Source organism: Sander lucioperca, chromosome 12, assembly GCF_008315115.2.
Source record: "Sander lucioperca isolate FBNREF2018 chromosome 12, SLUC_FBN_1.2, whole genome shotgun sequence".
NCBI lineage: Eukaryota > Metazoa > Chordata > Actinopteri > Perciformes > Percidae > Sander > Sander lucioperca.
Window position 1 is genome coordinate 33372076 of NC_050184.1, and position 15511 is coordinate 33387586.

Below are 15511 nucleotides of genomic sequence, written 5' to 3' on the forward strand. Positions count from 1 at the left end.
TGGCGAATTGTGGCGTTACCTTCACACACTAACAGCGGAGCTAGCAGCAAACAGCGAAGCTAACAGCGGAGCTAACAGCTAACGGCGGAGCAAACAACGAAGCAAATGGGCCTGGAAGCCATTTGTGGTCGAGGCAAGAAGGGATACAGCTACAGTACATCCGCGTTTGGATGTATATGGAAGGGACTAGTTTGCTTCGTGGACCAGAGTGATAGAGAAAGACATGGCTCTGGTGTGGACTCACTGCCACTGGACCGACTTGACATGTAGGCGGAGCTTGGGAGCTTCAGAGCTAAGGCGGGGCTACAGATTAGGTGTCCCTAAGAAACACGTATGTAACAGTAGTTCCACATTACATTAATTCATTTGCACGCGAGTTCTATTTATTTTTATACCGTGTATTCTCCATGTAAATTCATGTACCGAACCGAGACGCCCGTACCGTTTCAATACGAATACATGTACCGTTCCACCCCTACAAAAATACTACACGTTTATTTCTAAGAGCAGAAATAAGCAGGTCACCACAACATCATCCAACACCAAAAAGTTCAAATAGCCAGTTTCTATTCATATCATGTGGCCTGGTGTTCCAAACTTTGAAATTTGATTATTGTAATAATAACTTAATGTTCACAAAGTGTGTAAAGAACACAACCTCTTCTGCAGAAGGAAATACGACTATCATACCACCAAATGCTCTGTTGTCACATGTCACAGGTGCCTCTAGTTGCAATGCAACCAGTAGCTTTCTGCAAGCTGTCATTCCTGACCTGACAGGTGCTCGTAAGGAGGGCGCAGTGTGACCCAGTATTAAATGTTAAATTAAAACCAAAGTATTGAAATGGTTCGTAGATGATTAAAATATAAAGCATCTATTTCACTTCACATTCAGGGGCCGCACCAAATGAAACGTAATTTATATGCCATTCTATGTCACGCAAATGTGTGACAACCATGGAAACATTAAATGTAGCAGAGTATTAACAAAAAAACTGCATACCTAATATTTAAAAAATGCTTCATGACTTGGCTGACAACTTTATCAACACTACATTAAAACCACCAAAAGGAGCGCTCTTTCTACAGAGTGATCTCCAGCACCGTGTAAGAGAGTGTTGAGGGTTTATCACAGCGACCCCTTATGACAACGTTGGTAGAGAAAACCTTAAGAAAAAAAGTGTTACAAATGCACATGCACAACTATCCATGCAACACTTAATAAAACTTGACAGACAGAGGGAGCGTTAACAGAATATAGGCTAAATGCTGACCAGATCCAAAGCAGACATCAACAAAAGGTCGGAAAAGCCATGACAGGGACAAAGCCATTTTTAAGGGTTAGTCGGCATAGTTAAATGAGATAACTTTTTACCGTTGTTTTTTCTTGATGCATAGCACGTATACCAGGGCTCCAACAACGATAACAAAGAGGACTATTTTGATGAGAAAAAAAATTGAAATGTTTTTGAGATGATGTAAGAAAAGATGATGGGCCCATTTAAATGCCTACCATGAAAAGGGTTTTGGTAATCCCAAAAGGCTTTGCTTTTATGAAATTATTGCTTAAAAAAAAGGGACTTTTGCTGTTTGTTAGCATGCAGAATTCAGAAAGGACTATTTAAACCTTAGGTGCACCTTACATAACAATATATACAAAACACAAACCACAGTAAATGACAAAGTGACACATCAAGCCATTAATACATTCGTATGGTATTTTTTGACCCAAATGAGAACATAATGCCCTCTCCAGAACACCATCTCTACTGTAGTATGACCACGCGGTTCTTGTAAGGGCATCATGATCTTATTTGGGTCAACGTTACCGCTTTACAATCTTGATCTACTGTTCAAAGATGAAGTTGAAACTTACCAAGACCAACACCCAAGCCTATAGCCAACTTATCTCCATGATTGTCTGTAAAAAACAATAAGGACAGAATTGTGTCAAACAGTGATGTTGGTTGAACTACAACGCTAATCTGCTACTGTTAAAAAAAACCAAATGAATGAAAATTACTTTGATTAACCAGGGTCAGTCATTATGATAAGAAACTGTTTGGTAATGGCTATAGCTGCCATAACATCACTCAACAAAACACATCAGTAATGGTCATGTGTGTAGGTGCTGTGTGTATAAATGTGCAAGTATCTGATGTCTTTCATGTAGTCATGTTGTGGTGTATAATGTATTCATGTATAGAGCTGGGCAATATATCGATACTATATCAATATCGTGATATGAGACTAGATATCGTCTTAGATTTTGGATATCGTCATATCGTAATAAGGCATAAGTGTTGTCTTTTCCTGGTTTTAAAGGCTGCATTACAGTAAAGTGATGTCTTTTTCCAAACATACCAGACTTTTGTAACTGTTCTATTATTTGCCTTTATCAACTTAGTCATTATACCCACATTACTGATGATTATTTATCAAAAATCTCATTGTGTAAATATTTTGTGAAAGCACCAATAGTCAACACTACAATATCGTTGTGGTATCGATAAAGGTATTTGGTCAAAAATATCGTGATATTTGATTTTCTCCATATTGCCCAGCCCTATTCATGTACCTATGTATTTATGTCAGGCTCTGCACAGACTGGGGCAACAAATTTACTTGAAAAAAAAAAGGACAATAAAGAATCTAATGTGTAGTAGGGGTCACTAAAATAAATAAATACAGCTTAGTTTTGCGATATTTTTCATGGCAGAAGCCAAGTATCAATCTTTTATTATATAAATTGCATATCAGTATTTAACTTGTTGGTACTAGAGCAGAGGTAGGCTCTTTAGCCCCTCTCCAGTGGCTCCTTGTGACAAAGAGTTATATGGAAGTGAATAATGGTTATTTGTTGTTTTGCATTTTAAGTTTTATTTAGTGTGTAGTTTGTTGGCCTAAAGTCATTCTTACATTCTCCATTTAGGCTTACATTTCAGTCAACTAAAATATGTACAAAGAGAAAAATATCAGAACTGCTGCAGAAAGCAGAGCAAATGTACTTTTATGAATTTGTTTAAATCTCCAAACTCTCACTAGTGTTGCTGCTTTTGTGGCAGTTCAGGAGATTGTAATGAGTAAAAAGGCCATGGAAAGTCCTTCACAAATAGTGATACATGAAGTATTTGTTCAAAAATATCAAAGCAGCTTTTCTATAACTAAATTGTCAATTAAATTGTATTGATCAGAAAATTTAAGATATGTCAACAAACCTCCCCATATTAATGAATGCCCTATTAGTCATGTTGATAGGCTGATTTACACTTAAATAGGCTTAGTTACGTTCATTATAAGAATCATAGATTTCAGATTTCTTTGAATTATTTTGGGCCAACAATGGCTCTTTTAATTGGAAGGGCTGCTGACCTCTGTACTAAAGTAACAGAATCAATTGCTTTCAGGGAATAAAATGCAATATATTGCAGAATATCACAATATGTTGTTCCAATAATATCATATCTTGATATAAGTATGGAGATAATATATCGTGGGGCGTCTGGTGATTCCCACCCCTAGCTTTACACATTGAGAAAATTATATCACCACTGTTGAGATCATGAAAAAGCCTTCAAAAAAAGCAATGATATACCTATGATTACTTTAAATATTATATTTCCGGTACTGGTAGCCGTGTTGACTTGCATACGCAGCTCCCGGCCCCCTCAGGCTCAAACCCCTAATTAATATACCTTGGATCAAACTGGATCCATTGTGTTTGCGTTAAGGAAGAGTTACACTAAAATATGTTGAAATGAAAACATCTGAGGCGAGAAATATAGTAACAGAATCTTTGATTCATACTTGATCAGCGCTATCTAGTTCAGCAGTTTGATCGCAGTTCACAAACAGTGACAGACGCTGCAAAGGCTCCTCGGCCCTGATTGGTTGTTTAAATTTGGGCGAGGTGGAGACTTCAAAATGCCATTAGGTCTGTCAGGATATAGTGAGAGTTTCAGCAAATATGACATAAAAATGTATTTTTTATAAGTTACCTACTGAACCTGTAAAGGAAATATCAAAAGAAATATAGGGCTGGGACAATATGCTTATGTCCAGATTTGATTCTTTCACGATACATGGCTGCCAGTTTGATTTGTATTGCGATTTCCATTTATTGCGATTGTAGAAGTATTGCGATTCGATAGTATTGAGTATTGCAATTTTTTCCCCCTTCTTTAAAGAAAACAAAAGTTGAGTTACACACAATATCATGACACATTTCTAAAAACTAATGGTCTTCTAAGAACAATGCACATCACGTCAGTCAGTCTTGTAATTTGTAAAGAAGTACATAACATGAATTTTGCCGGAAACGGATATGACGTAGTCGCCGTCGACGATACCATATTATCAAAATATTTAGATCAATCATTGGTTTAAAAAAGAACAAAAAATTAACGATTCTAGGGAAAATAATTGATTCTAAAATCGTCACACAAAAAAATCATGATACATAATTTTTGATTTTTTTCCCCCCCCCACACCTAATATCCAGTAACATAATCTAAACTTGCATGGCTCAGTAGAGGTGGCAGTAGTATGGGCTGCATATGTGGTGGAAGAGTGTGCTGCTGAAGGCAGTGCATGGTTACAATTTAATTCAATTTGCATACTTCTAACTGAAACATGCAATAAGACCTAGTATTGCTTTTGATGTGTATTTACCCTTAAATAACTTCACTAGTCAAAAAGGTACGATTTCTATATTGAAATTAGGAAAGATTTCCAAAATTCCAAACATTCCCGAGCTCAACTTGCCCTGGAAAATGTTCGACCCTTTGCAACCCTAAGTGTGTGTACAGTATAAGTTGCACTTTCCTTTCCTGTGAGGTCAAAATGGAATGTATGGAAAAATACTGACTTTGCTCAGACTAATAGAAACAAAAGTATAAACACAAAAAAGTGTATTAGACAGATTTTTGGGGAAAACTAAAATCTGTAATTATTTCAAATCAGGAGTGAGCAATATGGATATAATCATCCACCAGGTTTGTGTAATTTTATATCATGATATTGATATACAGTATATCATGGTATAGTATCAATTTCTGGAAAATGAATTAGGTTAAATAACCAGACGGGAATGTCAGACCTGCCCCCCCAAAATAATTGCACCATTTTGTCAGGTGACAACACTGTAGGGCTGCAAATGTCTTCTTAAGCATTAACATGGATTTTACCTGGTGTCTTTGGGGGAGAATGTGTTGTGGTGCTAGTGGTGCTAGTGGTGGTGGTGGTGGTGGTGGTGGTGGTGGTGGTGGGGGGGGGTATTCCTGCAAAAACAAATCAGGACAATGTACCAATGAGAATACCACAAAGATACACTTATTCACTTCAAAGTGATGTTTAAATGTTTCTAAAACTGTAATTTTTCATTTGATGATCATCAATGACCTACAAGAGCAAACGAGACTAACAGTGAAAAATAACGCTCATTTTATATAGGCCTAGTTTTTAAATAATGCCTTTGCCCGGGTCCGATTTTCCCCGCAAAGTAAGAAAATGATTTACGGCAGGTAGACGGCGCTACAGAGCACACATTCGGACGGGTCACAGATTTCTTTGTAACACCGGAAAAGTCTGTTATTGTATCCAGCAATGTAAAGGGTAGCAGAAGATTTCTTTATATAGGCCTAATTGTATTTTAAATGTTATTTTAGAAGTTATCTGTTGTAGTTATGGCTGACACTGGGGCCGGGCCATCATAGAAAAGAAGGAAATTAAACAAAGAAGAACTAAAAGCTAAAAGATAAATCGACAGACGACGTGTGAAAACCCGAGTCACAGCTCGGTTGGCTTTCAACAGATGGAGACAACTACGGGATTGTAACGGATTCAAAAATGTCCCAGAATTGGCCTACAGGTATATAATATGTCTATTTCCTTCATAAAATAACTTTACAGTGCGCAATGTGGTTGTACGTCAGTAGCAGACATGAAATTATACCCCCCCTCCTTCCATTTAGCGCAGACGTTTTATTCATTTTAGTCCGTGTTGGCTTACATTTTTCTTTTCACTTGTCCCCCTGTAGTTGTGTAAAACGTCCTTGGGTTTGATGAAATGCGCTATATTAATCTAAGTTATTTTTGGTTGCTACAACAAACTCTTAATGCTTTGACTCATGACACAGTGACAACGTTACCCGGTTTACCTCACGGTACATCCAAAGTAGGCTAAGTTACTGTCTGCAACACTTGACATGCAACGATGCATCTGTAACTTATTCTCTGATTGTAAATCAAAACATTCATCACAACTATATGACCTCCCAGTAACACTAACTCGGTAATACAGCGGGTAACACAGCACCGTAAAGAAAAGACCTTTCGACAGCAGGTGTGATAAAAACACTACTGCTTTTGTCCAAAGCGGCCGCTAGAATCAACACAAACTGAAAGTTACAAATAACCACTTTAATCATTTTATTGATTCATAATTAAAGGCCCTGACACACCAACCAGACGGGCCGACCGTCGGCAGAAAAGCCAGTCGGACTGATCAGTCGGGTCTCGAGGTCCAAAAAATGCCTCAGAACACAGTGAGGCGACGCCGACTTGAGCGTACACTCTGCGCGTGCGCGAAACGTAATACGTCTCCATAGCAGCAGGCGGCGCTGCTCTGTATTGTTTCCATTAACAGTCTGATTATTTCTCAGAAAATGAAAACCGGCAGCTGATTGAACGAACGCGTCACGTGGTTCTTTTTTCTCCGGAAATTCACAGCCAGACTGTCATGGCGGCTTGTTCAGAATACGATCTCATATTGTACTAAAATAGTTCACCGAAACGTGTTTCTGAAAACATTTTAAGCGAGAAATATGCCGTGCAGTTGCTGAATCTGTCTTCATTTCAGATCGACAAAGGTCAGTTTAAAAGATTTTCATCAGATTTTGAGCGGCTCATCCGCTCCCCATTTCCGGGCAAGTCCCGAGTGCCCTATCTCCAGACTGAACATGTCGGGTCGGCCCAAATGAAGGCCGACGTCTCCTCGGACGGCCGACGGCACGGGACACACGGAACAGACTCGAGTCACCGACCTCGCCAGACGGTCCAACGGCCGATTATCGGGTTGGTGTGTCTTCTCTCTAAGAGGCTGTGGGAACTAATTAACATGCATTTCACACACAGCCTTTTAAACAGATAAGTGATTATATACACACTTATAGAAATGTGTTGTTAAGTGACAAAGCCTCCACTCACTCTCTAAAACCTTGGCCAATTAAGAACAGTTAAATGTGTTTTTGACCAGAAACAAAATGATCTGAAATGCACATCCAACTATGAAAAATATTTCACACACTGCAGCCTTGTTGAAATTATTAAATCCATGGCTCTACTTACTACTTCTCCTTCATATCTTAGGTTATATTTATATAATCTTTGAGGAATCTATTTGGCAAACTGAGGCTGCGTGGTTGAAGAATTTTCAGAGTCATCCTGAAACTTTAAAAATGGCATTTATGGCAAGTAATTTCTTCACATAAATGAAGAAAAAAAATTGAGAGCAAAAACAAAAACCAGACTTTTTAATCTTTTCTTTTTTTAAATTTAACCACAGACAAAGCACACAAAAAATGCAAATTTGATCTGAAAGGGAAAATACTGACAGAAGTATATGCAATGTTACATACTTTACAGACTTACACCAAGTAGTAATTTCAATTAATGACTTACTTTGACATGTTGGAAGTGCAGGTGACCACTGACTATCTATTCCACATGTCAGGGTGCGCCCTCCTTTCATAACATACCCAGATTTGCACTCGTATGTCACCGTAGACATGTATCCATGAGGAGGTCGAGAACCCTCAATCTGGTCAGCATTGTCTATTTTAGGATCCTCACATTGAACCACTGCAGGAAGAGAACATTTTAAAATAGAAATTAATATAATTGTCCAAAATAACTTTTCCAAAGTATGGGAGAGTGTCAGTCACAGCTGAGTTTACACTGGGAAAATGTTGAGAAAAGATTGGAAAAAATTAAACACTTACGGACACATGTTGGAGCAGGACCAAAAGTTCCATGTTCTGAACATGATATTGAACTTGATCCACTAAGTGTATAATCATTTTGACATTTATACTGTACAACTTCACTACAGTCATAGGAATCTTTGACTGGAGTGACAACACCATTCGCTACTGTAGGTGGCGGATCACAAGTCACAACTGCAAAATGAAAGTGACATCTATTAGAATGGAAATACACAGTTTTTATTTAGTCATGTGTCTTGTATTAACACACAGAGATGACCAACCTTCACATGTAGGCAACCTGCCCAGCCACCCTTGGGCTCCACAAAAGAGTTGAACATTGTTGGGGACCATATTGTAGCTAATTAGGGAATAAAAAAAAAACAAGACAAGACAACACATGTCAAGAAGAATCTGTGTAAGCCCCTTTATTTCACATGATAACACTGACTGGTAGCCCCACTGAACACCCACTTTGATTAGAATAAATGTTTTGATTTGGAAACATGATGGTTGCTAACATTTTAGAGTTAAATACATTTCTTACAATTACATTTTAAAAACTAATTCTCTTAACATGAACCTTCCTAGTTATCAGTTTATTACTAACCAGGGGTTGCAAGTGACCACTAGTTTATCACCGAACTCTGTTCCTTCAGGGTAATCGATATTTCCGTTCGCCACTTCTCCAGCAGAGCCACAGTTATACCCTGAAAAAAGATAACTCTCATAAGGATTTAATCACACGCATATGTGGCATCCGGTCTAAATCAGTTAAAATGACTGGATATCGATATGATTCAACAGAATTATTACTAGATATTATCAGTCACTCTGAGTCAATCTATTCATCCAGCATTTACGCATATGTTGTGAAGACACCATTTCCCGGTTGGTCAAAGACCAGAGAATATTGCCACATTATTGCTGCTTTTACAAATTTGAATGTAAAAATTAAGTGTCATTATTCACTCTCGCATTTCAGCATCAGAGTAGTCCAGTTGCCAGCAGTACAAGTAATGGACGGAGACCCTCCTGCAGTCACATAGCCATTATTGCAGACAAAAGTCACTTTCTTCCCCTCTGGGAATGTTTGTAAAAGAATGTCATCGCCCTTCAAACCCATGTTGTCTCCTCCTACAGGTTTGGAGCAGTCTTGAGCTACAATGAAAAATACAGAAAGAGAAAGATGAACACTAGAAGTGAGGACAAGATAAGTAAACAGCTTGTGTATAATCACACATAGCCTATGTCACAAGCTTATCCGCTCTGCCACTCACCTTGAGTTGTAATGACATGGCAAAGACTGCTCAGTAGTAGGAAGTAAGTGACAAACATGACGGAATCTGCCAAGTCTGACTGAAGTCTGGGAGCTTTCTGGCAAAGAGAAACGCAAATGTAAGCTAAACAGTCAGAGTCTTATCTTAGTTAATATGGTTCATACTCGCGCTGATTCCATTCAAGCAGAGCAGACTCCGCGAAACACATTAAACCACAAATAACGATACATATTCAGCCTTATATAATGTATATATACTGGTTCAAATTCGATCTTTGTTAGTAAAATGTGGTTAGTCCTGTCCTTAGTTGCCTAAGAAAACAACACGCCAAACCCCATTCAAACTATATCAATATTAACTAATTAGCGTGGAACTGTTTATGTACCTAATCTTACCGAGGTATTCCACATCTTGTCTGTAGCGACAGGTTCGCCTGGCAAATTCGGCAAATGTTTTACAAAGAGAAATACAAATATGCCAATAGCAGTAACATGTCTGCCCGTAAAACTACTAACGCTTCGAGGCGTATTGCTGCCTCCATCTTCCTTTATTAAAACAGACTGTGGGCGGTAACGCGTCATGGTTAAACTAACGTAACTTCCATTCCTATATCTATATATTAATAGACAATACTGGTAGATACTCAGGGTGGGGAAATGCGTTAAATTGTGTTCAGCCGAGTGTTTAATTTAGCGCATTCTCAGTACATTATAAATTCCATGAAATCGCAACAGTTCCTGTCAACTCAGGTTGGGTTTAGCTAACGTTAGCTATTAGCTATGAGTTAGCTAGCTAACGTAACATCAACAAACGTTAATAATATATTGTTTTAGTCATGTTCAAATGGTAACGCCGTTCTGTTTTCGGTTTGTTTTTGCAGTGTAACCGTTAGTTTGTTCAAACATGGGAACAGTGTTTTGACTTACCCAACTAAATGCGAAGAGTCACTGGCTGCTGCTAATCCACAATGGTGAATGAGGGCTGGTCTTGACGGCAGCAGCTTCTTGTCTGAAACAGGCGTGGCCATATCAGTAATCAGTGATGCATCTTTTCCTGAGCCGAAAATCACCAACTTTACCACATGCTGTTAACCCTTACCATGAAAATTGAATATTGACGGGAAAAAAACATTGATCATGTCACCTATAGAATAAAGTACAAAGTAGCATGAAATGAATATATTTAAGAAAAGTAGGCTACATATACCTTATAACTGAAGGCTACTTAGCGGGCAAAAAATAAATAAAAAATAAGTAGCGGGCAGTAGGCTACTTGAGTAAATGTAGCCTACAAGTTACATTCCTTTTAGCTGTCTGTTTATAATAAGGGTGTTTATAGTGTACATATTAGCCCACTATTATTATTATCTCTATTTTTTTTCTATTTCTTAGAATACTTTTTGTATATTTTTCCTGTCTAATGTGTATTTGTGTTATTCTGATGTGTGTGAATTTTACTTTTGAGCTGCAGTAACAAGTGAATTTCCCCAGTGTGGGATTAATAAAGTCTATTTTATCTTATTATATTAACATTCATGGCTTATAAGCCCATGGGCAACTCAGCTCAGTATGTAGCAGTCCCCCTCCCTAGAGCTGTAGGGTATATGTGTTGTCACTGTCAGTGGAGAGCACTAGACCCAAACATCCCATAGAAAACCTTAAGGGGACAAATATAAGATGTAAAGATCTCCAAAATGAATGTGAATGCCACTCCTAAAATTTCCCAGAAAGACTTTATCCTCGTGTGTAAACCATACATGGTTATGACACGTCTCTTCTCATGGCCGGTTACAATTTGACTTCATTTCAATGGTAACAATGGCGAACACCACACAAAGCATTCATAGAGCGTGATGTAATGAACCCAACCCTGGCAGGGTCAATATGAGGAAGTGATGTACTTCCTATGAGTACATTTCCTGAGCTCAAGTAAAGTCGTTTTATGAAATTTCCCCTTTTCACTGTTTTTCTCAGCTTGGGTTGAGACTAGAGACCACTGCCCAGTTTTACACCACAGTTACTGTACATCTCAAGGTCAAGGATATCTCTGCTTTCTCTTTTTTTCTGATGGGAATGCTGTCATACACTGTAGAGATTGTACTCTGTGTCTATCACTGAACATATTCCTCTGCCAACACTTGGAATTTTTATCAAACCAACTGAGATCACTTCCATGCCATAAAACACCCCACCGCTGATTGTGCAAGAGATTAGTTTCCAAATACCTTGCTGAGGTATTTGCATTTCAATATACTCTGAAGACACTATCCTTTTGCACATAGCCAGCACAATCATAGAATTTACTGACTGTAGTTGTACTTGTAATTGGTTTACACTCACTAAGACAAAAACACCACACGAGCTTTACATTTTTGTCTGCACGCACTCCTTCATTCAATTGTCTCTCAAATCATGTTTCAAAATAAAGCCAACATACTAGAAGTTAGGTCTTCATTAGGACCTAGTTTGGAGCATGATGGAGATGATGAGAGCTGAGTTGTTTGTGTCGGGATCTGTGGGTTTGACTTTCTGCTGTAAAAGGTCCAGGGCCTGAAACACCCCCCCCCCCCCTCTTTCATTTGTGTGAAAGAAGGATGTGTGGTGATGGCTTTGTGGTGAACATTTCTACTGACATTGGGTGTGTGCTAAAAATACACATATGTAGCAAGAGCAAAAGAAAGCCAACCCCAATGCTTATTTTATTTAAAAGGGAAGCTACATACAGAAATATAAATGATGTGGTTAAGCAAATCACATGTAAGAATGAGATGACACTAACAAATCCTGTTCAAACATTTTTTTTATTTAACCTTCATTTAACCACGTCAAGTTAAGAAAAAAAACATCTTATTTACATTGGCTACATTGGCTATAGGCTACAGAGCACTAGACCTAAACATCCTCTAGAAATCCTGAGGGGACAAACAGAATATGCTGTCACATTGGCCTGCGTCACTCTCATTCATTATAATATTGTCAGACTGTAGTTGTAGGCTACCTGTTATTGGTTTATACAGCAAGACAGGATCTGCAACAACAGCAAGCTTTGTCTTATTTACACACACACACACACACACACACACACACACACACACACACACACACACACACACACACACACACACACTTTATTGAACTGTCTCGCAAATCATGTATCAAAATAAAGTCAGTGTACTAGAAGTCAGCGCTGCTGCATGGTCTTTAATATGACCTTGTTTTCTTTTCCGATGTAAAAAGTCCACGCTCCTGGTTTCAAATGCTCTATTATATGACCTGTTTACATGGAAGAATGGAATGGAAATAATACTCTGGCAAACTGTATTTTGCTTGATCTGATACAAGTAAATTCACATTCAAACAAATAAAGAATGTTCACATGGCATCACGGAGCAATGACTGGTTTCCTATTTTCCAATTAGTCATGGTTATCTTTCCTAACTGACATTGTAAAAGTTGCTTCACTTTATTAAAGCTATTTCATTCTAATATATTATGTAACACATAACACTATTTATAGTAGCTTATTATTTGAGCAAACATGTAGATGCAGATCATTCCTTCCTTCATTCCTTCAATCAGTTTAATAAATGCTGCAATGAGACACTCAGATAAACACGCTGGCGTGCATTATGACCCAGAGACTTCACAAATCATCACGTGTTATCAAGGAGTGTCGGTAAAAAATAAAACCACAAACCAACGTCACAAGGATGATATCACTTCCAAAGAACTACCAGTGTGAACTGTAGGTCAATTTACTAACCGGGGCGTTCACCTCACATGATCTCTCCTCTTCTTCTTGGTACGTTTGTGTCTTGCTTTTGTACATTTGAGTACTACGCATAGACATATCAGTAAGGAAGCAAAAGAACCCCAACGCAGCAATGTGTACCACAAATGCACTCCTGTCCATTCCCTGTATAAAAACAACAACGATTTGATTAGTGACTGGTTTTCAGGCAACACTTTGTAGATCCATTTTAAAGGACAATTCCGGTGCAAAACGAACCTAGGGGTTAATAACAAATGTGTCCCACTCGATCGTTCTCTGGGACATGTTTTCATGCTAATCGTATGTGTTTGTAGCTTGAAACAAGCTAGCGCGGACCGCTGATTAGCTTACAACGCTAGTATTTGGGGCACAGGGAAAGTAAAAATAAATCGCTATTTATACCACTAAAAAGGCTCAAAATATCACCACACTTCAACGGTAGCATAATGAGGGTCCCTAAATGTTAACCGAAGCATTGAGAACTTTGTAAGTGTACAGACAGTTTATTAAAAAGATAGTTTAAAAAGACAGTAGCTCCCAAGACAGCGGCTGCCTGTAGCCTATACAAGAACGTGACTGTCTTCATAATCTATCTTTTTAAATATGGCGTTCTCTCTACACGCTCGCTCAGATTTTCACAGCGTTACAAGTGTGCCACAAAACCAACCAATCGCAGAATCAAAAGGTCAATTCTGATTGGCTGTTCGTCTCCAATTAGATCGCAAGTAGCAGGAAACAAAAATCTAGGAGGAACAGTCTTTTTCAGTTTACACCTGTTGGTACAGCAAATACTGACTACAGTGGAGCTTTTCGACTAATGTTACTGGATTAAAACACATTTCCATCAGTATTTTGTATTATTGACTTATATCACAGAAATGTCTTAATATTTGTGTGTACTATAATGCCGTTGTTTTTTTTGACTTATATCTCCTTGTGTGTTAAACGTTAGTTTGACTCATCCTTCACAATCAATCTAGCTAGCTCACACACTGCAGCCATAGACTGTATATAAGAGACCATAGATATATATAAAGGCTAGATGTCTTACGGTGGAGTCTCTAACGTCATCACCGGCAGCCATCTTGTCACAGTCAAGCTTTCTTGCGGGCTTTGTGGTACCTGATGTAAGGTGAGTGATCTGCACAAACACAAATACTCTTATCTCGCTGAAATCTTGACGGATTTACAAACGGTTTGGTTTCTTACAAACTTTATTAACGTGGCTATAATTCTGCATGCTTGAACATGTTGAAATTGCAGCTTTTCTTTTCGAAAAACGACTTAATCGTGCAGCATAGTTGTGTATCACTACTACTTGCGCAAGTTATCAAGGCTGAGACCACAATCGAGCTGTTTTACTGACACCAATAACGATTTTATGATGACTAATCTTTTGTCTAAATTACAATCTTTGTGGATGTGGTTGTAGTTATTAGCTGGCTAATAACAAGAAGCTGTGAGTGTGGTTGTAGTTATTAGCCTAGCTGGCTAATAACAAGAAGCTTTAAATGAAACCTAGTAGCAGCTAACGTTACAGTTTAGCATAGCTATGACATAATAGTATTACAAGATTGTTGTTGACCCAAGGCTTTTTAGAAGTTTGTTTACACAATCGCTGAATGTTTCTTTTGAACACCTTTTTATAACTAGTTTAGTGTGGTTGTCTTATTCTAAAGTACATACATGCATACATGATGCATACATACACACATGCATACATACAATTACCCCAAACATATGATAATTTAGGTGTGTATTTTTGTCCTTACCGTTAATGTTGAAAGAAGGAAAAAAGGGTTGGAAATGTTGACAATAATTTATATATCTTGGTACGTTTCTCACGTTTTTAAGGTTTCCCAAAACCGGAAAGATGAGGAGGCAGTGGGAACTTGCTCTAAGAAGGGACGGTTTTGTTGCCTCTGACAGGACACTGCTCTGCAGTGAGCACTTCAGGAGTGAGGACTTTGACAGAACGGGGCAGAATGTCCGGCTTAAAGATGGTGTTGTGCCAACCATTTACAACTTTCCAGCTCATCTTCAAAGTGTATGTGTATCATTGACCAACAATAATTCAAGGTGTATAAGATTGATATATCAATATGTGATTAAATGTCACTTTAGTTTTTGTTATTGCAAGTTATATAATGTGTTGTTTATTACAGCACAACACACTCAAAAACTTCTTTACTTACGTTTATTTTAGCTGGTAGCAACAAGAAGCACAACCACCTCTAGAAGAGCAGAAAACAACCTGCCAACGGACTTGTCTCAGGATGCACCTCAGCCTGATGTTGTGAGTATTTGCATGTGGAATATCAAACAAATGAGAGCATCATATGGCTTATTATATTAAATCCTTTATCTTGGTGGTACCCAGAAAGGTCTATGATGGTGTTAGTAGTCTAAGAGCCCAATATTATTTGAGGTGGTGCTCTGTGTAAAAAGTTTGAGAACTACTGGCTATCTCACTTGCTC

The 15511-nt window shown here is 38.2% G+C and overlaps 1 protein-coding gene across 1 annotated transcript in view; it reads right to left on the bottom strand.

Annotated features, from left to right (window-relative positions):
* Positions 1-15511, bottom strand: part of LOC116043715 (sushi, von Willebrand factor type A, EGF and pentraxin domain-containing protein 1-like) — a 161813-nt gene that overhangs the window by 44284 nt on the left and 102018 nt on the right. Inside the window, exons 22-25 of the mRNA XM_036008549.1 lie at positions 8593-8692; positions 8267-8343; positions 8001-8177; positions 7681-7860 (exon numbers count right to left, since the gene is read on the bottom strand). Of these exons, the coding sequence (XP_035864442.1) occupies positions 7681-7860; positions 8001-8177; positions 8267-8343; positions 8593-8692 (534 nt within the window). The remainder of the gene's footprint in view (positions 1-7680; positions 7861-8000; positions 8178-8266; positions 8344-8592; positions 8693-15511) is intronic.